Below are 22600 nucleotides of genomic sequence, written 5' to 3' on the forward strand. Positions count from 1 at the left end.
TCTCGAGCTGCTGAGTTTTGTGGGGGGCAAGGAAGCCAGGTTCATGTTGCTTTTTGCCACTGTTTTGGCGAACACTTTGTACCTCAGTTCATCGAGGGGAACCATCTCTCCATAAACAGCCTCGAGAAATTGTTCCCCCACGGTTTTAATCTGATCTTTGTCGACTACAGGTGAAAGAAATACAGGCACAGCGTCTTGCAGTTTCTTGCTTTTTTCTAGGGTCTTGACAAATTTTATTTTTCCCTGTCTGAAAAATGCTGAGGTTGTGTCACATCCACTGAAGGCGTGCAAGAAAAGAATATATTTTTTTTGCAGTGTCTGTTAACTTGAACTTGGAGGGTGAGTAACGGGTGCTATCGTTTGCCCCCTTCCCTGGTTTCATGAGCACAACCGTGGTTGTAGTTGGTGCCAATGCAGTAAGCAGTATTAGGAGGTCCGTATCCTCTCCCACTATTGCTACATATCGATGTTCTTCAGCAAGTTCCAAAGCAGCTAGGACAATGTCTCTGTCTGCATCTTCTTTGGCTATCTTCATTGCAAACTCGCACTCTTTTTCAAGTTTTAGACGATTCGCGAGCATTGATATGAGGCGCTGTTTGTTGCTGTTATTAGATAGAATCTTGTCTTTCGGCATTGTGGCTATCATACTTTCATCGAATTGTACAGTGGATGCAGCGGAAGTTGATTTCCGACGAAAGCGCTCTGATTTGGTGCTGGTTTCATTGGCATTTTCAGGGTAACCATCGAAGACTATGGCAGTTCCTTTTTTGTTGTAGTGTTTTTTTCACATATTCCACATACCTATCAAATATTTTGGAATACTGCTCCCTTATCTACCAAAAAAACTCTGTGCAAAAGAAAACCTCCATCAATGACATAGAATGGGTCATACAAATCATGATTTTCCTCATCTTCATCTCTCAAGGGGCTGTATAAGTCATATAACACGGATTTGCGAGTTTTCCTCGTGCCTGATTCATCAAATATGGAAAGAGGGTAGGGTGCCAATTCGTATTCAAAGTATGTTTTGAGATCGGAATTGGACTTTTTGAAAAGTGATATCCTCCTGAAGATTGTGTCAGGATTGACTGGTACTTCCTGGTCATGGATCGTGACTTTGGAGTTGAAACTTTTCAATGGAGTCACTCGCATTTTCCTTTGAAATTTCACATCTTTGAAATTGCTGCCAATAATTTGTCTCATGCCCTTCAGCCCAATTTCGTATGCCTCGTGACAGTTTATTGAATCGTCCCCTACCACTCCGGTGCCTATTGACATAATACATTCTCCTTCTGGGAAAGGGTCGTGTGTTTAAAACCACTCAGTAAATTTCAACACATCCAGATCGTCTCTAGTGATCCTTGATGGCCTGGCATCCACGTGTTGCTCTACTGTACTGAAAGTGACCCCACAAAATTTTTCTAACTGTAGACATATCTCCAAGATTGCAGGCATGGACGATACCCATTTCATTAGAACACTGTCCGTTACGCCTCTTCCGCGACTTACACCTCCTTCTGTTTTCATAGATTTCATCAAGGTCTGTTCTATGGCCATATCTGACCATAGGCCAGACCAAAATTTGTCAGATCTTCTTACTGTGAAGAAGCCTTCCACCACGAAATGCTTATATTCATAAGGATTCAGTTTAGACTGAAGCTGGAACAAGTCCTGTATGTAAAGTTGGCATGATTTGGTGTACAGGAAATGTCCACTTGCGTGAAAATATGGTAACATTTGTTGTATACATTGAAGATGACCATTCCAATCTCCAACCCTTTCGGAGTGAATGAAGCATTTCAATATTGTCACCATACAGTTATACTGCACCCAAAGTTTGGTGGTGGGTCCTCTTTGTTCTAGTTTCAGAAGTTGGTCCGAGAAATTTTTCATCACACTTTGTACTGCAGATGCTTCAAAGTCCACAGTTGGTTCCCCAATGTCTTCAAAGATTTGCAGTATATAAGTGCTCTCTTCGTCTGTTATGTCCAGCTTGGACAACATAATTTTAGATAAAGCTATATGCACTAAAATGTGGCATAGCAAGGCTCTTGAATATGCATGTCCTGTCAACATTTTGTAGGTTGATGCAGTAGCGTATGCAATGTTGAACACACCTTGCAATCCACTCCCATCCATAATAAATCCTATTGCACCCATAAATGACATCAATGTGTAGAAACCACCCAGCCGCACTATTACTGAGCTGATCGGAGAGTCAGGTCCAGAACAAGCCACGATGTCTCTAGCTTTGTAGTATAGCGGCTGATCAAATGTGACGAAGCAGTTTTCTTGACCTGCTTCCTTGGTCCTCTCAACTGCTGACAGCATGGCAGAGTATAACATGTCATGTTTTTCAGGTGGTAAGTTGATGAATGGCAGGCACAAGATACGACATGTATGGAAAGTTTGGCAAGATGTTACTTCTTCCATTAAGCCATTCCACCCAGGGATACCTGCACATTCGCGCCACTTTCCAAATATCCAAACAAAATCTCAAGGCAACAGATTCACTTCCTTCGTAGGGCGAATGTGTTGTGTTGTGTCCTGTATGATGAGTGACTTAAGGCCAACATTCATTGTTTTCTGGAAAGGTTTACCAGAGGTATGCTTCCTGTTTCTGCTGACTCTTTTGCGCTAGGGATTCTTTGTAACTTTGCTATTGTGGTCTCCGATTCCACTGAGCTGTGAGGAGTTATGCATTGTATCCCCCCTAGAGCGTGGAACATGTTCGATCCATCAATAGTATCTACATTTATGTCAGCATTATCGAACACGAATTTGCTGAATGAATCTTTGGTTGTCAGATTCTTCATTGGGTGTTTCATACAGGAAGCTTCCAAGAGCCTCGCGTCAAAATAGTAGCAAGTGTACCCAAGGCTTGAAAGAAGATCAACCAGCTCTTTGGAGCCATACTTTTTGTACAGTAAAACACCAAGTCCTAATTGAATTGAAGAATGAAAAGACTGAGGTCTTGTAACAGATATCACTGCATGAGAAAGTTCTGTGACTTTCTTGTTGATTTTTTCAAATTATTACATTTTCTTGGGGTTACAATCTTCCTCATTAGCAACTTAAGGGAGTCAGGTATAACTGCATTAAAATTGTCCAAAAACTTATCCAACTCTGGGTAACTGTTCAGGTCGTACATCATTGATCTTATGTCCTCCCTTATTATTTGTGCTGCTGCTTCTACTACATGCATTCGCTCTTGCTGAGGGTCATTTATCTTTGATTTATACCAACTGTCTGTTAAAAGTTAGTAGCCAGTGTCACGAAAACATATGACATTACCTTCACGTGTACCTTCACGTGCATCACTCAAAATAATCTCTTCACCGTAATGCTTCTTCAGGCGAGTTTTAATAGTCTTATTATTTGGGTGTTTGCCTTTAAAATCCTTGAGAAATTCAGTTAAAGTGAATTGGCATTCTTCTCCGTTTTCTTCCAAAAAATTTGTTATGTACTCGATGCAGTTGGAAATACTTTCATCTTCTGTATGACCTGAATCACGTGATGAGGGCAATCGAGCAAAATATCTCTTGGAGCAACTCTTGTGGTACTTTGCCTCAGCCGCCACCAGATCATTTACAAGGTGTAAACGGTCATGCACTACCATGTCATTCCTATATTGGGCTGCACTGACGAGAGAGGTTTTGAAAGGCAGCGTTTCCACAAAGTGAACAGCATCTCGAATTGATTTTGGTCTTTACGTTTGTTTCTTCAAAAATACTTCAGATGCATCCTCCCCACATATCACACATTTCTTTTTAAAATCAAATAAAGACTCACAGTATAAGCTTTGAGTTTTCTTCTCGAAGCTTTGACTACTCCCATACTAGCAGTAGTGTTTCCTGCATCTGTCATGAACCTCGATTTCATCACGATTAAGAATTATTTTGAATTTGTCGTCTTTCAGTTCCTTGATGCGTCCTATTAGTGTATGTATCCCTCTTTTCTTGACTTTAACAGTTTCTTCCACAAACAAACTCCTCGTGCATATAAAACACGACAAATTCTCCATCATAACTAACAGGGCATACCTTCACTAGCATTGAAACGAAACAATTACGCAAAAACAATTACGCAAACACAGTGATAAAAACACAGAACTGACCGAGAACTACCGACATTGAACAACACCCCTCTGTGCTGTACCACGAGCGACTGACGACTGTAGGCTAGTCCAGAAAGGGAGACTAATCATGTGAAGTGGGGCGGGTTGTTAAGGGGGGAAGTGATGGAGGGCTATTTGTGATGCCTAAGGGGCGAGGGTGGCACATTTTTATGCTTGACTTGTCTATATTTTAAACCACCCTGTTACCGCATAAAATAGCTGGTTCGACCCTTCTAACCTCCCACACCTCAGCAGTCAACCGTTGTCACTATTAAGACCCGAGGGAAATGACCTGACTGCTGCTTCCCGTCTCTTGTTTCCCAACCCCGGTGTCGCCAGCCGACCATCTGCCCAGCTGGTGCCGGATGAGTGATGTGTCTGGCTGGCATTCGGCTGGACGAATGGACACACGGGTAAGAGGTGGCTCATGAGGGGGAGGGGGGAGGAAGAATAACTTGCTGCTGAAGGGTAGAAACAATAAATAAAAAAGGAGGGAAGGAATAGGAGTGGGTGAATGCCGCCTCTCCAGCAGACGGAGTAAAACCGCATGGCGACACAGAGCCATAGTGTTTACCTTCCAGTAAGCTGTGACACAGTTCACAAAGACTTATATTGTGCTCATAATTCTACTGGAGACAAGTTATTGGTGAGGCCCTCATATATGGCAGAGCCCTTAACCTGAAATGGATTATCCGGGTTTATTACTGGATTTCAATTATCCGGGCATCTGTGGATCCCAAATAACACGGATAATCGGGAGTTTAGTATAGTTACTTTTTTGTGTCAACCACAACAAGCCTCATTCATTCATATAACACATTTTTTAGGTATACAAACACAATAAATACACACATATATTTACATATATATATAATAGGGTGGGGTGTTGTGGGGTGAGTGGTTGGCACAACAATTTAACAATTTCATGATAACTAGGATTTCAGATTATCGGACATATCTCGCAAAGAATCAAGCGGATTTTTACAATTAAGGTGTCTATTCAACTTAAAATTTAATGCTCTACAACTTTATTTTGTAGGTTTTGTAGATCTGAGTGGTGGTTTATATTATATCTGACGGTAAACAGGTGAGAAATTAAAATATTTACAAATATAGAAAAAATTTACATTATTAAAATGTCGATTGCGGCCAAACCACAAAACCGATTTGGACGTTTGTGGTCTTATTCAACGCATAATTATATACACTTTAATAATGCTTACTAATAAGTTTGGCCTTAGATGCATCGTTTTAGAGTTACGTGCGAAAAACTGAAAAACGTCCGATAATTTCACAGATTTTTCCACCCCCCTCCTTAAGCACACCACCTGTGAGGGCGAAAACTCAGGATACACTATTTGGATGCCAACCAAAGGGTTTAAGATGATTTCCAGCTTTCCAACAATTTTTTTCCAAGTAAGGGTCTTATTTAACTCGGCTATGTGTACTGTGTGTTCTTTTTTTTCTACGAATGTTTGTTTTCGTTAAATGTGTGAAGTTAAATCTGTAGTTGTAATGAATATTATCTAGTTGAAAACCTTTTGGTCTAAATAAAATTTATGAGGTATTGTTGGTCCTTTAGTAAGCGTTAAACATGTTACGATGTTTTAAATGCTTGTTATTGATTTATCGATACTTGAGGTCTGACAGTTTGAAGAGTTCGTCATACTGTTTGAAATATGTTGTAAAAGCTTTCGACAAAGATCTTAGGTTCGCAAATGTCTGGTCCATACTTCAGACATAGTTCATTACCTGGTCTCGTGGTGAGAAGAAACTTGGCCTATACGTATAGCATTGTACATGAATGGTTGGAATGTATTTTATTTATAAAAATAAATATACTTTAAAGGTAGGCAGTTCGATAAAATATTTAATTCTTCGGAAAGGTATCTTGTCTTGTGTTCTTTTTAGTTGAATGAATGATCAATAAACTCCACGAAAGGTAATGGGAAGCAGGATTTAAAAAAAAAATATTTTAAGCTTAAGTTATTCTTTTCACCAGCTGAGTATCAAACCAAAGTGAACCTATTGCAGCAATGATTATTTAATGGCTGATTGTTTTTGACGAATTTTGAAATTTTTTGTTATTTCTAGGTCAAAAAATACCCATTTCCAAGATAGTGGTTATAACAGCTAATTTGAGGCTGGTATATGAGAAATTTAAGCCTCTTTTGTATTTTGAACATTGACGTCATCCGACCGAAAGCCACCCTAAAGCCCGACCTGCAACCGCCAGTATTCAACCCCGCTAACGGAACGCGCCCCTAGCCATTGCCCACCCGAGTCAGGCAAGCCACCAGCAGACAAGGTAGAACCCGGCCCCATAATAAAAAGACTGACATTACAGTCGACCATTTTGATAAAACACACACAGAATATAAACAACATTACGTATAACTTAAACGTTCGCTTAATGAAAGTGCGACGTAGGAGTGCCCGAGCACTCACGTGTGGAAATGTGTCGATACTTGTGTGAGTGTTTCCCTGGCGGCCTTCTGCCTAGATTAGTTAAGTATTTCATGTGACATAATTATTAAACCCTTGTGTTTCGTTATTACCCCCCCCCCCCACCGGAGCAGTCTGGCAAGAGACGAACATTCTCTGGTGTGACGTATAATTTAAAAAACATAATTCGTAAACATACTAACTCTAAATTGTAGAAGGGGTGAGTAATGTTAATTTAGCATTAATAATTAATGTAGGAATTTAGCGCCCTTAAAATCTCTTGTTAACTTGTTAAATTGGAAAATAACGTAATGAGGTCAACCCTGGCGCAAGGGACACCGAGCCTCGGCCGGACGCCATGACATCACGCCATTACAGCGCGACTCGTAAACCGGGGTGGACGCACATCCCACGGAGAGACATCATCCATTGTCTGCATTGAACTCACTTCTGGTAATTATAGTCACTTCCTCGAAACCTATTTTTATTAATCTCTCCGTGCGTACCCGGTCCAAATTTTCGGTCCAGGACTTAATCCGGCCGCAGAAATTTTAAAACCCCCTGCACCACACTTGGTCTGCGGGGTAGTTTTCAGCATACAGCACCTGCCGCCTCCCAAATTACAGAACTTGAATTAAAGCCAGTCGCCCCGGCACTGACACCACCCCATAAGGGAACTTGGACTAATTTAGCTGCAGTCCGCGCTCCACTACAGTGGACGCGAACACCGCCTCGAGACATAGATAAATGGGATTGGCCGCCTCCAATCGTCCTCACCCCTCGTTTGTGTAACCAGGCTCAGAACCGCCTAGTGCCACGCTAATACGTAACATTTTAGTAATTTTGTGCGACGCCTTGAACATGGAACATTCTTGAGTAAACTTGTGCGACGCGCCACCACGTAACATTTCAGTAAACTTGTGCCACGCCTTCATTACATAACTTTTCAGAATAACTTTGTGTAATTGTGTAACTTATGTATTGTGTGACGTCACCCTCTGTACGACGTGGTGTGTAATCAATGGTATTACACCAAACCCACAGTCGCATGAATAAACGACGCATGTCATTTGTTGCATTACTTCAGGGCCTAATCAATTAGCCATACAACTCCCAACCACCACCAAGTAGGGAATTCCTTACATCCCACGCAACACCGCCGATGGTACTAGTGGGCCACGCAGGGGCAACCGACCCCACGACCCACCTATCGACTAGAAACAGAGCTAGTCTGGCGCCCATCCGGAAACACTACATCGACAACAGCCATTCCCGCTAGGAGCCGCACCGGGACTCGAGCCCGAGACCCCGGACGATGGCATTTGTGTGCCCGCTGTGTGGGGCGAAGACAGGAAAAATCAAGATTTTCTTCACACAAAATTACAAAGAACTCTCACGAAAACACGAAAATATTTAGCCATTATCAAGTCAGATTTTTTTTGGGCCACACCAAGCCACAACACGGACACGGGATGGCCATTTTGTACAGGCAAAGGGAATAAGGGCCAGACAGGCTGGTGCGACGAAGCAAGCGGACAAAGGGTCTCCAACATCACCATCCCCCGCGCGCCACTCCAGCGCCACACACGACACAGAGGCCTACGTCACAGCCCAAACCCCCCTCCGCAGCGGCCATGCTCGGCCTCCGCTTTGTGCGAGTGTCCGGGCGCCCTCGCCCGTTACCTCACACGCCCATCCTCACCCCCTCCCCCGCCGCGGACAGTTTTCGACCACCGCTTTGTGCGGCTGTCCCGGCGCTCTCGGCTGTCGCTGCGCACAACGACCTGTGCATCATCTCCGCTGTGGCCATTCTCGGCCTCCGTTTTGTGCGGCTGTCCGGGCACCGGCCCAGCTGGCGAGCACGACCCCGCGCGCAGACTTGCCCGGCGCACAGATAGCCACGAATGAGAAGCACGAACCAACACCGCTGAACACGCACCATAACTGGAGCAACATGTAAACCCGGAACTCCGACGTTGTGTGCGCCCAGTGCTTATTGCCTAGGGGAACAGATCAGCTGACGGGGTCGAGAACATGGTACATGACCTGTCAATGCACCCCTCACAGTAACGACCCACACGACCACTCATGGGTACAGCCGTGGGATGGAAAGTTCCCGGAAAAGAACCACGCAAAACCCGTAAAGACAGAAACAGAAACTAGCACCACCGTGGTGGGCACTCGCCCGACCACATGCACGACATGCACAAACGCCACACAAGGGGAACGCCACGCGCAATAGCCAACACCAATTGCTGACCCGAATCTCGTGATGTACAACCGCCCCCAGGTTTACCAGGGCAAGTACACGCTACCCGAATTCGGTGGCCTCACACATGAGGACCCACGGAGGTTCGTGGAAAACTGTGAAGTGCGATTAACCCGGGCAGGTATACCCATAGACGAGTGGTCGGGACAGGCCAGCGGGCAGCTGCGAGGCACAGCCCACGAATGTTGGGACATATGGGGACGTTTCGGCATGCAGTGGGGAGAATTCGCCGGCGCACTAACTCGCCGCTTCGACACCCACCAGGCATTGGTCGACTGCACTTCGGAGTTCTATGGCGAGCGGCAGAAAGACGGCGAAACGGCCGAACAGTTCGTGGCACGAAAACTACGTCTCTTCGGGCGCGTCAACCCACACGCTCGACCCACGACAGCGCTACCCACCGTGACGGCGTTACTCCACACCGGCCTCCAGCCATTCATGCGTTGTTGTCGCCCGGAGTCGGTAGAAGAATACGTGCAGCAGGCAGCTGCCATCGAGCAGAATCTGCGTGATCTCTGGCAAAGGGGCACACCGGGCACGAGTCGGGGATGCCTCAGTCAGACACTACAACAGGGGGAGCTGATACCCAGCCACCGACCCGACGACGAGCTATCGAGAACACACCCCAAACTGACGCAACACCCACCAGGGCGGCACCACAGGACATCCCGGGGCTACCACTATGCCAGCGAGGTTGCCCCAATGGTACACGCCACTGGCACAAAGACTGCCCATTGCCACCTCCTCGCGCGAATAAACCGCCGGGAAATGCCAGCCCGAGGGCGGACCATTAGAACCACCACTCCCGGTTACCACAGGATGGGAAAGACCACCCCAACTGTACCAGCTGACGCGTCCCCGGGACAGCCTCCTGCGCAACCCCGTGGAGGTCGACGGGTGAGCTGCGGCTTCTCTAATCGACACGGGGGCGAGTCACGTTTTCGTAGCCACCCACTTGGTACCGCCCAGGAAACTTCAACCACAACAAGCAGAGTTACAACTAGCCACAAATACCCGGCCAGGCCTGACCATAGGGCGAGCAACACTCCAGGTCAGCATAAGGGCTACCTCACCACCGTGACCGCCCTCGTGGTCAAGGACCTACACGTGGAGATAGTCTTGGGACAGCCCTGGCTGGCTGAGCAGGATGCCGTAATCGAGACCAAGGCCACCCGGGTACACATCGGCACGCAAGAGCGGCTAGTAGTCTATGCAGTCGGGTAACTACCCGCAAGGGCTAAGGAAGCCGTAATACTCCACCAGATACGTCACGACATCCCACTCGAGTACCGCGCCGCCGTAGACCAGGTACTAGCAGAGCGACAAGAGATATTCATGGTGTCCGACCCACTCAGACGAACTACGGTCACCGAACACCACATACCGACCACCCACAACAACCCGGTGTACGAGCCCCCCAGAGGGTACGGTTTCCGGGAGCATCGCGCCATCAGGGAACAGGTCGCATAGATGGTCCGGGACGGTGTTACTGAACCGTCGAACAGTCGCTAAAGCGCCTGCAATATACTCGCGCCGAAGAAGGACGGGTCACTATGGTTCTGCGTGGACTTCCGGCCATTGAACACAATCACGGTTAGCGCCCCGCCACCCCAGATCAGCGTAGAGAACGTGGTAGCAGGACTAGGGCGAGCAACGGTGTTCAGTACCCTTGACCTTAAAATCAGGGTACTGGCAGGTCCCCATACGGACCGAGGACCGCGAGAAGACCGCGTTCACCATCCCCGACGGCCGCAAATTCCAATTTTGAGCGATGCCATTCGGGCTGAAGTGTGCCCCCGCGATGTTCCAGGGGATGATGATGCGCGTACTAGAGGGCTATGTCGATCGCTTCGCGCTGGCTTAACTCGACGACGTAATTATATTCTCAGATATCTGGGAGGAACACATCCGGCACCTTACGTTAGTCCTAGAACGCCTCACCACCCACCACTTGACTGTCGCGCACCACAAGTGCCACCTCGGGACACAGGAGGTCGAGTTCCTGGGACATGTCGTGAGCTAGTGGGTAACCGGCCACAAGTGGGCCACCTCAAAAAGATCGCCGAAGCCGAGGTACCAAGATAGCGGAAACAGCTCCAACACTTCGTCGGCCTGATCAACTTCTCATGGACAATAGCCCCCCTGACGGACCTCCTGTCACCCCAGTCACGGTACAGATGGAACGACCAAGCCCAGCGCGCATTTGAAGAGGTTAAACTCGCCTTCTTACAATGCCACACGCTCATGCGGGTAAACCCGGAACGTCGCTTCTACCTACAGACGGTGCAAGTACCCTCAGAGTGGGCGCGGTACTAAACCACTTAGGCCCGGACTGCGAGCGTGAGGTCACAGACTACGCTAGTGCAAAGCTCGGCTCGGCAGAGCGCAGATATCATAGTAATGAGCAGGAGTGCCTAGCCGTAGTCTGGGCCATGAAAAAGTACCAGCCACACCTCGAGGGGAAAAACTTCACACTTAGGACGGATAACCGATGCCTGATGTGGTTGCACACAATGCAGGGCAGGAAGGGCAAGCTGATTCTGTGGGCCTTGTTTCTCCAATCATTTGATTTTGAGGTGGAGCATGTCCCCGGCACCGATAATCAGCTGCCCGACCTGTTATCATGAGAACCCGACCAGAACACCGAACTGCGGGACGACGATGACTGGGATACCATGTTACCACCAGTCACACCGAACCCACCCAAACACGGCGACTCGACGTGTGGCCGCCTCACGGCCGAAGCCAACGACGAGGAGGGACTGCCCAACACTGCTGCCGACTTGCACCGACGCGTATGCCAAGCCCAAGAGACGTCACCCGACGCCGACCGCCAGCATCGGCAGATCCCCGCAGCTGAGCACGGTACCTGGCATGTGCAGGAAGGCGTAGTGATGACACGGACCCCAGGCAACCACGGCGACTGGCGGACCTACGTCCCCACAGAGGCGCGAGAGGCCACGTTACGATTTCATCACGACCTCGCTAGGCACCCCCGGACGGACCAGACCCGCCGCGAAGTGGGCCGCCACTACCACTGGCTAGGCCTGACCCATGACACCCGGGAATATGTACGAGAGTGCGAGGTCTGTCAGAGACTAAAGGCACGTTGAAGAGACGGGGAGGAACAACAGCCTAGGGAACCCACCACCGCCTTCCAGACCATCGCGCTGGACGTGATGGGCCCCTACCCCCACACGCCCCACGGGAAACGCTTCCTGCTAGTCGTGACTGACTTGTTCACGCAGTGTCCCGAAGCGTACCCATGCAGTAACATCAGGGCCACCACACTCATCCACATCCTGACCAACGAGTTCCTGTCACGTTGGGGCTACCCCCTGTCCATCTTTACGGACAATGCCAGTCAGTTCCTGGGCTGCCAGTGGAAGACCTGGTGCGCCGACCACGAGATCGAGCACCACACGACGCCAGCCTACCACCCGAGGGCAAATCCCACAAAACAGCAGAACCAGGAACTCTAGGCGCAACTGCCCATACGACTGGGGGCAGACCATACCCAGTGGGACATCCACGTACCAGACGCCCTGTTCTGCGTAAGGAGACGCACCAACGCCGCCACAGGCCGCACACCGGCAGAGATGGTGCAGGGGCACAACCTGCCGCTGCTGGGGAAATGGACCGCACACAGACCACCCCACCTGGCCGAAGACGCAGCCGACCACGACCAGCGATGCACCGTCGAACATGGCGAGGCTCGGCAACGTCAGAGGCGATACGCCCAGGAGATAACACCCACGACTGAGCACCCCCCACCTGCGGTGCGGGTAGGTGACCAGGTGTTTATCCGCGTGCACCCCCTCTCTAACGCGCCCCGCAACTACTGCGCTGGACTCGCCCCAAGGTGGAGCTGTCCCTACCCCGTACGCCGACGGCTCGGGAGGACCACTTTTCTAGTACGAACCAGCGGAAGACGGGAGAGAAAGGTACACCGCGACGATCTGCGGCTGGCATACTTACCCGGGGAGAACTCCCCCAACGAGGAAGAAACACTCACACCTGACACCGAGGGAGCAACTGAGGGGGACACGCCCCCCGAGACCACTCCGGTACGAAGACGAACTGGTCAGACCGACCACATATGCCCGTGTACGAAGACACGACAGCCACACCGGCATCGGAGATAGCCAGCGAGCCCAGCGGGACACCTACCCTCGAGGACAAGCCCCAAGGACCTCTAATCAAGTGGCCCCCCGACACTGACACGGACGAACCCACGACAACACAGGGACCGCCAGAGGACGGCGTCGAGGCACTCTCAATCACCAAGCTCTCTGACCCCCCCTGCGCCCCGACAGGAGACTGCGATGCCAAGACCACCCCTGTGGTGACAGAACCAGACGACGAGGCCACCGACACGGGGCCGCCCGGCATCCCAGAGCGGGAGAGGCGCCCGTACCAATCTCTACGCGGCCGGCCCCGGATGATCTATGGCCAAACGTCAACACGTCTCCCCACGGGTCCCCGGGCCCAGGAGATGCCCCAGGGAACCTCCCCAGAGGACCCGCCGACCGTTCAGGTATCTGGACGACTACGTAGGGGAGAAGGCGCCACGAGCCCCCACCAAAGTCCCACCACCCGGACATTCGACTCGGGACGATCCAGATCCAGAGCGCAGGCCCTACCAGCTGCCGGACCACCCCGACGAACCAACACCCGGCTGTTCGACATGGGACGACCTGGGCCTAGTACGCAGGGCCTACCAGCTGCGGGCACCGCGAGCACCACCTGGATGGAGCTGTTGCCGAAGCTAGGGGCGCCCCCATGTGGCGGGGTCACTAGCGGCGCAAGGTCGGGCTTCTAGAGGGGGGGGAGGCGTTTGATGTCGTCCGACCGAAAGCCACCCTAAAGCCCGACCTGCAACCGCCTGTATTCAACCCCTCTAACGGAACGTGCCCCTAGCCATGGCCCACCCGAGTCAGGCGAGACACCAGCAGACAAGGTAGAACCCGGCCCCATAATAAACAGACCGACATTACAGTCGACCACTTTGATAAAACACACACAGAATATAAACAACATTACGTATAACTTAAACGTTCGCTTAATGAAAGTGCGACGTAGGAGTGCCCGAGCACTCACGTGTGGAAATGTGTCGATACTTGTGTGAGTGTTTCCCTGGCGGCCTTCTGCCTAGATTTGTTAAGTATTTCGTGTGACATAATTATTAACCCCTTGTGTTTCGTTATTACCCCCCCACAGGAGCAGTCCGGCAAGTGACGAACATTCTCTGGTGTGATGTATAATTTAAAAAACATAATTCGTAAACATACTAACTCTAAATTGTAGAAGGGGTGAGTAATGTTAATTTAGCCTTAATAATTAATGTAGGAATTTAGCGCCCTTAAAATCTCTTGTTAACTTGTTAAATTGGAAAATAACATAATGAGGTCAACCCTGGCGCGAGGGACACCGAGCCTCGGCCGGACGTAATGACATCTCGCCAGTACAGCGCGACTCGTGGACCGGGGCGGATGCACGTCCCACGGAGAGTCATCATCCATTGTCTGCATTGAACTCACTTCTGGTAATTATAGTCACTTCCTCGAAACCTCTTTTTATTAATCTCTCTGTGCATACCCGGTCCAAATTTTCGGTTCAGGACTTAATCCGGCCGCATAAATTTTAAAACCCCTTGCACCACACTTGGTCTGCGGGGTAGTTTTCATCATACGGCACCGGCCGCCTCCCGAACCACAGAACTTGAATTAAAGCCAGTCGCCCTGGCATTGTCAGCCATTCCCGCTAGGAGCTGCACCGGGACTCGAGCCCGAGACACCGGACGACGGCAACATGATTGATTAAAAACGTATCTTGTCTAAAATGTATATATTTTTTTCGATTTGATCAATTACCAAACCATGGACGGGACTGAATATTTTAAATCATAATATTAATTGCAGACATTTTTCCCTAATTTAGAGCTACATAATTACGAATTTTCTAGATGGCGTAAAAATTTCACAACAGTGGGCACCATAGTAATAAATTATTCCTGCATTCTTACGGACAAAAATCAAACTAATTATCTTAGCAACAAGTACATCTAAACAAAATGTTTTTGTATAAGATGATAATGACATAAACGCAATAAAAATAGCCTTGAAGAATTGCCTCTTTAAGTATTGATTACTTGATAAGCAGATATCGAGGATTTATAGTATTTTTTGAGTAGAAGAGCTGGGCTGTATGTTCCAGCTATATTTAAAATAGAGTTTAGCGCTGTTAGGAATACAAATATTTAAATAATTTTTGTGTATATTTAGTAGCTAATGATGCATTCATTCGTTTAGTTTTTGATTAAATCACCCTGGAGTTATCTAACATCATTTGCTTACGTAATTCTTTCCATCGAGTGTCTTAATCAGAAATGTTTTAGGCCCCTACATACTTTGAGTCTCTTCACAGGATTCCTTATAAGCATAGCAGAGTGGAAGCCATTCCGAGTGCTCAGCAGACTGGTCTATGGCGTGTACCTGGTCCACATGCTGGGTCAAATGTACCACGTGGGATCTCTGAGGACTCATCTACAGACTGGAGTGTATCCTTGCGTAAGTGGTAGCAGTCAAAAGTTGCCCACAGTTTAATTTCAGTAATATTAGGACTGATTTTATCATTTATGGGTAATTTGGTAAAATTATTATGGATATAATATTATTAATATGTAAAAAATTGTTTAGAGGTCTTAGTTATAAATAATATGATAAATATTTCAATAAATCTTCTCGTTTATTGCATTGCAGTTTCCTTCCATCTACCTATACGAAAATAAAATTTACTAAACCAAATTTAGTTGTATTATGGTTCTACAAATTTAATGCAATAAATTTACTGCCAAAAATGTGGTAAAATAATACCTTTCATTGATCCTTGATACTGGTTTCAAAGCAAAGTATCTCTTGGAAGGAATAGAAACTAGATGTATTTTGGCTGAGGGACAAATGGGAAAAGCAGTGATTTGCTGGAGATTAGTTTCACTAAAATATGAGCAGTATATAATATGGAAGAAGTATAGATTTGCCGGCTCTGGCACTGGAGTCGTAGTGAGAATTAATGTTTGTCGTCCACCATTATAGATAATGATGTCATGCCGGTCATTTTGGATGACCTTTAATTTTTGTCCTCTGATTTTGACCTTTAAACTGGCCTTTTAACCTTAACCTTTAACCTTGACTTCGATCTTGAACTTTAACTTGACATTAAAATTTGACCTTGGCCTTGACTTTGACATCAGTCGCCATCTTGGATTCCACCATTTTATCATCGAGAATTCCAATCCATGAATGTTGCTAATTTCGTTACGGTCGCCATATTGAATTCTAATAACAGTTCTACAATCTTAGATCTTAATTCTCAGCCACTTGCCACCCTTCACTCTTTCTTGATGACTTGTGTAACAGGTGAATCTTTAAGTCTCAAAAGGCAAAATAATGATTTCGTCTAGTTTTAAGTAACTGTATGTTTATTTGATTTTTAATTAGTTTCTTATAAAATAATGACAATAATTGTTAAATTGACTGACAAATTAATTAAAATTATTAATTTATATTAATATGGATTTAAAATTACATTATCTAAACAATGGGTCGACCCTAAATAGAAAATTACCATTAAGTCTCGTTGGACATAATGAAAACGGAATCAGAAACAAAAAAATAGGTTAAGTTTTACAATTAATTCCATTGCGCTGAGAGCGATTAAGGACCCGAAAGAAGAATTTCTGGTGTTCGATCTTTTCAATTTCGAGATCTAACTGTTATTCTGTAAATATATAAAAAATATTAAGGACTGGAGGTTTGACATTCGCTGGCCGAAGTTGCACTGTTAACGAGGCGTCAGGACACCTTAGTCGTCCCGATTGCTGGAGGAAAGACTCGAGGGTGGTGTTGTTAGGTCCGCATCCGGCCCTTAGACCCTGTCTGCGAAAAAGTCCGAAAAAAATATTATCAGAACTGGTTCATAGACAGTTAGCAAAATAGGCAGAAAATAGGCAAAAACTCACCATACAGGGAGATGGCTTCTTGTATCAGCCAGGGTGCGTCGCTCGCGCATACGCGGTTATCGCGGAAGTTTCCATGATTCAAATGATAGAAAATATTATGAAGTATTATTAACGAAGCATGACTACTTATATGAGGTACGCCAACAGACAAATGACTAAAGTTGTAGGGATATCATCGCCTGCCTAGCTGATTATATATTTAAAAAACGACCAGGGTGAAATCTTAATGTGCGGCTCGCCGACGATGCGGTGTGGTCCATCTGCTGTCGCGACGCGAAGTCACTTTGGGGTGGCAGTGACTCGTAATTAAAATACGAAGTCAATCAAAAGAAAAGGGTGAGACTTCGGTTTCCGGACTGAAAGGATCCGAAGATTGCCGAGGGAGTAGTCGAGAAATACTGACTTCAATATCTCGAAGTTGGTGGAACTGGTCGATGTCAGCGCGACTTACCGAGGGGTGTCCATAACAAGGACAGATCGACTCACACGAGGCGACTGCTAAAGCATTGGGCTTATGGAGGGTACTAGTGCAGCACTCTGGTCGCTTGGAAACGAACTACAGTGCACTGTTTGTTTCGTGAGGGGCAAGGGTGCAGGCGTTTAGAAGGCATTCAAACACCCAGGGGAAATGACTCGCAACTCTGCCATGAGAGGCCAGATGGCGATACATTCCGAAATTTGTGTCCTTGAGATTGGCTTGGGGTATCACCCGACCATTGCACTGGGCCTGAATCCCTGGAAAGGCTGTAAGGGGGAGCGATGGGAAATGTGTTGCTGCCAGTGGGAAATTCTCTCGGCAGCGGCAGGCAACGTGTCGAGGGCTCGAGCAAAATGACACGTACTCATCCCTGAAATCAATCGCTTAAGGCAGTCTCTCAGAACCTAGCTGCTCTAATGGCTTGCAGGACATTGTACTTCTTGTCATGGCTCAAAGGAAAGTTACAGGTGACGTACATGCACCAAGGCGGGGATATGATGATAGCACTTGCTGGGTCATTATATAGTTGGCCAAATTATATTTATGGTGGGAAAGATTGGGGAGACGGGTCTGGCAAAGATTAAACGGGAGTGTACAGGAGGCGGAAAAAGTTTAAGTTCATGCAGCAAAAAACGACTGGCGACATAATTTAAAAAAAAATACAAATTTAGAATTGTGCGAAAATACTTATTGGCGGCACAGACTTTCTAAGATTCTGACAAAATAGCTGCCATTTTGTATTTGAACACCCCACTACCAGTTTCTGCAATTTCCATTACGGCCACCATCTCAAAAGTGCATTATTTTAATGCTTTAATTAGGAAATATTTTTTAAATAATACAAAATATAATTAATTAAATATTTCATAATATCTCCGCCAACATGGAATAACACACCCCACACTATCATTGCACCATTCATTTCAATGGCCATTTTGAAAATAGGTATTTTTATTTTAGAAAACCAAAACATTTTGAATAATCAGAAGTTATTTTTTTTAATTTTAATAAACAGATCTGATATCGTGAATTATGAAATCACCATTGCATTTTTGTTATGGCTGCCGCCTTAAAAACCGTAAATATTAACCTATTTTAATGAAAAAAAATTTAAATTTATAAAAATACAATTTAAAAATTTTAATTAATTTCAACTGACCCCAGGGAGTTTAGTTTAAAATCAGAACAGGTTTTTCGATTAAAAATAGTGATGTATCCTTCTTTTACTGAAGCCACACTCAGACTGACTTCTCATGACCAATGCTAAGGCAGATATTATGCCAGCTAGTATGATATGGCAGTCATCCTCGGTCCGAAATCTTGGTTATGTCTTGTGGATGGAGGTCGGCGTCTCATTTCCGTGTGCTAGTGGGTGCTGCCGCCATTTTAGTTCATGCCAAGTAGAGTGCAGTAGTATTTATTTCCGTAGCATCTGCCATAATTTCATCCGGCACCATCTTAAATTTATGTAAATATTAAACTAGAAGTTAGGGGAATATTCTAAAAAAAATTTAAAATAAAAATTTTACAATTATTATTGATTCTTTCGATAACCATCATTGGTTTAATCCATGCTTGATGCAATAAAAATTATTGTAATTAAAATTATCAAAAAATACAGGTAGATTAAAAAACCACAAAATTACAAATAATAAATTATTACAGAAATTCCGCATGTACTTAATACAAGCAAATTAAAACCGTTGCTTTATGTCTACACTCTTCTTAGAAGGTGAAGTGAGAAATTTGCATGCCATGTCATGTCTTCTCAGGGAATCTCTTCATTAGAGTCTATTAACCAGCCATGTCTAATATGTAGCCAGGAATGCACATCCAGTAGGTCGCAAGGTATGTCGAGTTGGTGGTCAGACATGTCTTTTCAGTGGCCAGGCATGTAAATGGTGACGAGACAAGTTTTGATGTAAGCTATGCATATCAGCAGGTTGGCATGTCACACACGTCTAGTCGGATGGAAAGACACGTCTAACTGATAGGCGATGTATGTCCAATCGTTGGCCAGTCAAATCCAGTCGATGTCTAGGCACGATTATACAGTTGCCAGGAACGCACGTACAATAGGTGGTAAGGTATATCCAGTTAGTGGTCAGACATATCTATTGAGTAGCCAGACACATAATAGGTAACCAGCTATGTCTTGTTGTAAACTATGCATGTCAGTCATGTGTCAAGTCTGAGGCCATACACGTCTATGCAATAGCCATAAATGCATGCCCAGTATGTGGCCAGCCACATCCGGTTGGTAGCCATACGCATCCAGTAGATGGTCAAAAACACCCAATCAGTAGTCAAGAGTTAATTTTCGTCAATACTTGGGAAAACATTTTTTAAAAGTTAACGTACAAAATCATAGTACAGTACAAGCATTTCAGAACCACGAGGAAAGGTCATCCTATACAGTTAGATTTATAGACTAAGCATCACCGAACCGAGAGATAATTTTGGTTGATAATGCTCAAACTTTTTAAAAGATTATGGTTAATGTCAGGCGTTTAAACCAGGCATCTCCTAAAAACGACGCCAATCATGGCCGGATTACAGACTCACTGATGCACATTAAAAAGGAAGCATTTTTTAGACGGAAGCATTATCAACGCAAGGAAGCACCATAGAAAAAAGGACGCACAATCAACCAAAAGGAATCACAATCGGACGCACAATCAACCAAAAGGAATCACAACCGGAAGAACAATCAGAAAAGGAAACACAATTACAAACTCTATAAAAAAAGCATACTTGGAAGCACATTCAAAAAGAAAGCTGAATCGGAAACCCAATTAAAAGGATGGTCAACAATTCAACTTTGTGTACTATGACCTCACCACAGGGATACGATCTCGCCATAGTGTATAAATACGCCACAGTGATACATTCTCGACACAGGTGAGACATGTATTCCTGCCTCTAATTGTTTTTTGTTTATTTTTTAATTAATATCAAATTTTGTTTTGCTGTTGTAATTTTTTAAGGCACTTATTATTTGACTTTGAGTCTAGTTTGATAACGTTAGGCAGGACGGGTTGGCAGTCATGTCTACTGCAGCTATGACGCCAACTGGCCGCTGCGAAGATTGGTGATCAGCGCGATGTCGTGACCGCGGCACTGGCTCATGAGTCTTCGAGCAAGAAACTGCGGTAGCCGCCTGCGACACTCTGTCTAGCTGCGGCATTGGACTTGGCAGCTAAGGAAGCTACTACGCCTGAACGAGTTTTGCCAGTGGGGAGACATGGCAGTCCAGAGAAAACAAGTAAGGTGGACGACCTAAACAACATGGTCTGGGTCTGAGGCAGTTTTTAGTGGATTCATGAGGCTATCAGGCCATTAAATTTAAGCAGCATGATAAAGAAAATATATTTTTATTTGCTTCTTCCTGGTACGCAGTATCGTTCTGGAGGACTGAATTATGTGAACTTATAGTCGCTACACAATATACATCAATTTTCTTCTAGCATAATAAACTTATGGTAGAGTCTGCCAAGACGCTGGTACATTAAGCTATGCTAACGAACCATGCTCCCGCAAGCTGGCAGCGGAGTATTTAGTGTCGGAGCTCCTACAGCTTGTGCCATGCAGCCAGGTGTGTTAGCGATAATTTACCTGACAAACTACGCTTTTAGAAGCACCAGTAAGATCTATAATATCCCTCTGAATGTTTAGTAACAGAGACTAAAGTCAGTGTGCCGCCAATAAGTATTTTTGGCACAATTCTAAATTTGAATATTTGAAAAATTCTATTGACAGTCATTTTATTTTTTGCTGCAATAACTTAAACTTTTTCCACCTCCTGTACATTCCAGTTTAATCTTTGTCAGACCTGTGTACCCGATCTTTCCCAGTATAAATCTAATTTGCCAAACATCTAATGACCCAGCAGGTGCTATCGTCTTATCCCCGCCTTGGTGCACATATGTCGCCTGTAATTCGCCTCCGAACCGTGACAAGAAGTGCTATGTCCTGCAAGCTATCAGGGCAGGCTGATTCTAAGACCTCGCCTGAAGATAGCACTCCATGGCATGAACTCGAGTGATTTTCAGCAACATCCAGTCATGCCTGCGGGCTCAATAAGACCTTGTTCCCACTGTCATCGCAGTTTCCACCCTCTTTCTCCAGGTTTTTCTGGGAACACTGCCCAGAGCACTGACATGCCAATAACAGCGGCCAGGGTCGGCCTGTCTCAATATCTCGATACTAGCCTTCGAAAGTACCGCCTTTGACCTCTAGCAGATGAGTTGCGAATTATTTCCCCTGGGTGTTTGAATGCTCACTAAATAACTGCCCCCTGGCGCCTCATGCAGCAGACAGCACACCATAGTTCATTTAGAGACCACCAGAGCACTGGACTAGTCCCCTCCATAATCCCAATGCTTTAGCAGTCGCCTCGTGTAAGTCGATCACTCCTTGTTTCGGACACCCCTCAGTAGGTCGCGCTGACATCGGCAAGTACCTCCAACTTCGAGATATCGAAGTCAGTATTTCTCGACAAGCCCTCCCCCCTTTCTTTTGATTGACTGAGTCTTTTAATTATGAATCACTGTCGCTCCAAAACTGACTTACCGCCGTGATTCCTGACTGACCACACCGCGTCGTTGGCATCAATACTTCACTCCGGTCATTTAAATATGTAATTAATTAGGCAAGGGATGTTTTTTTTCACAACTTTAGTATTACGTAATTAGGCAGTCTGCGTACTTCGTACAAGTAGTAATGCTTCGTTAATCATACTTTATTATATTTACTATTCTTTGGAATCATGGAAACATCCGCGACAACCACGGGTTTGCAAGCTCCGTACCCTAAGCCTTCTCCCTGTATGGTGAGTTTTTGACTACCTTTATTCCCTGACCATCATCGTGGTTAGAAGGCATTTTCTGGCTATTTTGCCAACTGTCTGTGAACCAGTTTTGAACATGTTTGTATCGGATCTGTTCACAGACAGGGACCAAAGGCCAAGTATCGACCTGTAAACATCACCCTCGTGCCCTTCCTCAAGCAATCAGGACGACTAAAGCGCCCTGACGTCCAGTTAGCAGCTCCAATTCCACCATTAATCGTCAAACCTCCAGTCCTTCAGTTTTTTTATATATTCGGAATAGCATTTAATCACGATGTTGAAAAGATCGGACAACCAGAAAGTTTGCTTTCGGGACTTTAATTGCTCAAAATGTACTAGGATTGTAATTAATTAACCTGTTTTTGTTTGCTGATTATATTTGAATTTTATCAAATGATTAAGGATAATTTTCTAATGAGGGC

The 22600-nt window shown here is 45.8% G+C and overlaps 1 protein-coding gene across 2 annotated transcripts in view; it reads left to right on the forward strand.

Moving 5' to 3' along the window:
* Positions 1-22600, forward strand: part of LOC134539803 (nose resistant to fluoxetine protein 6-like) — a 194394-nt gene that overhangs the window by 162957 nt on the left and 8837 nt on the right. For both annotated transcript variants that reach the window (XM_063382075.1, XM_063382074.1), the window contains exon 11: positions 15258-15400. In XM_063382075.1, the coding sequence (XP_063238145.1) occupies positions 15258-15400 (143 nt within the window). The remainder of the gene's footprint in view (positions 1-15257; positions 15401-22600) is intronic.

This window comes from Bacillus rossius, chromosome 16, assembly GCF_032445375.1.
Source record: "Bacillus rossius redtenbacheri isolate Brsri chromosome 16, Brsri_v3, whole genome shotgun sequence".
Classification (NCBI taxonomy): Eukaryota; Metazoa; Arthropoda; class Insecta; order Phasmatodea; family Bacillidae; genus Bacillus; species Bacillus rossius.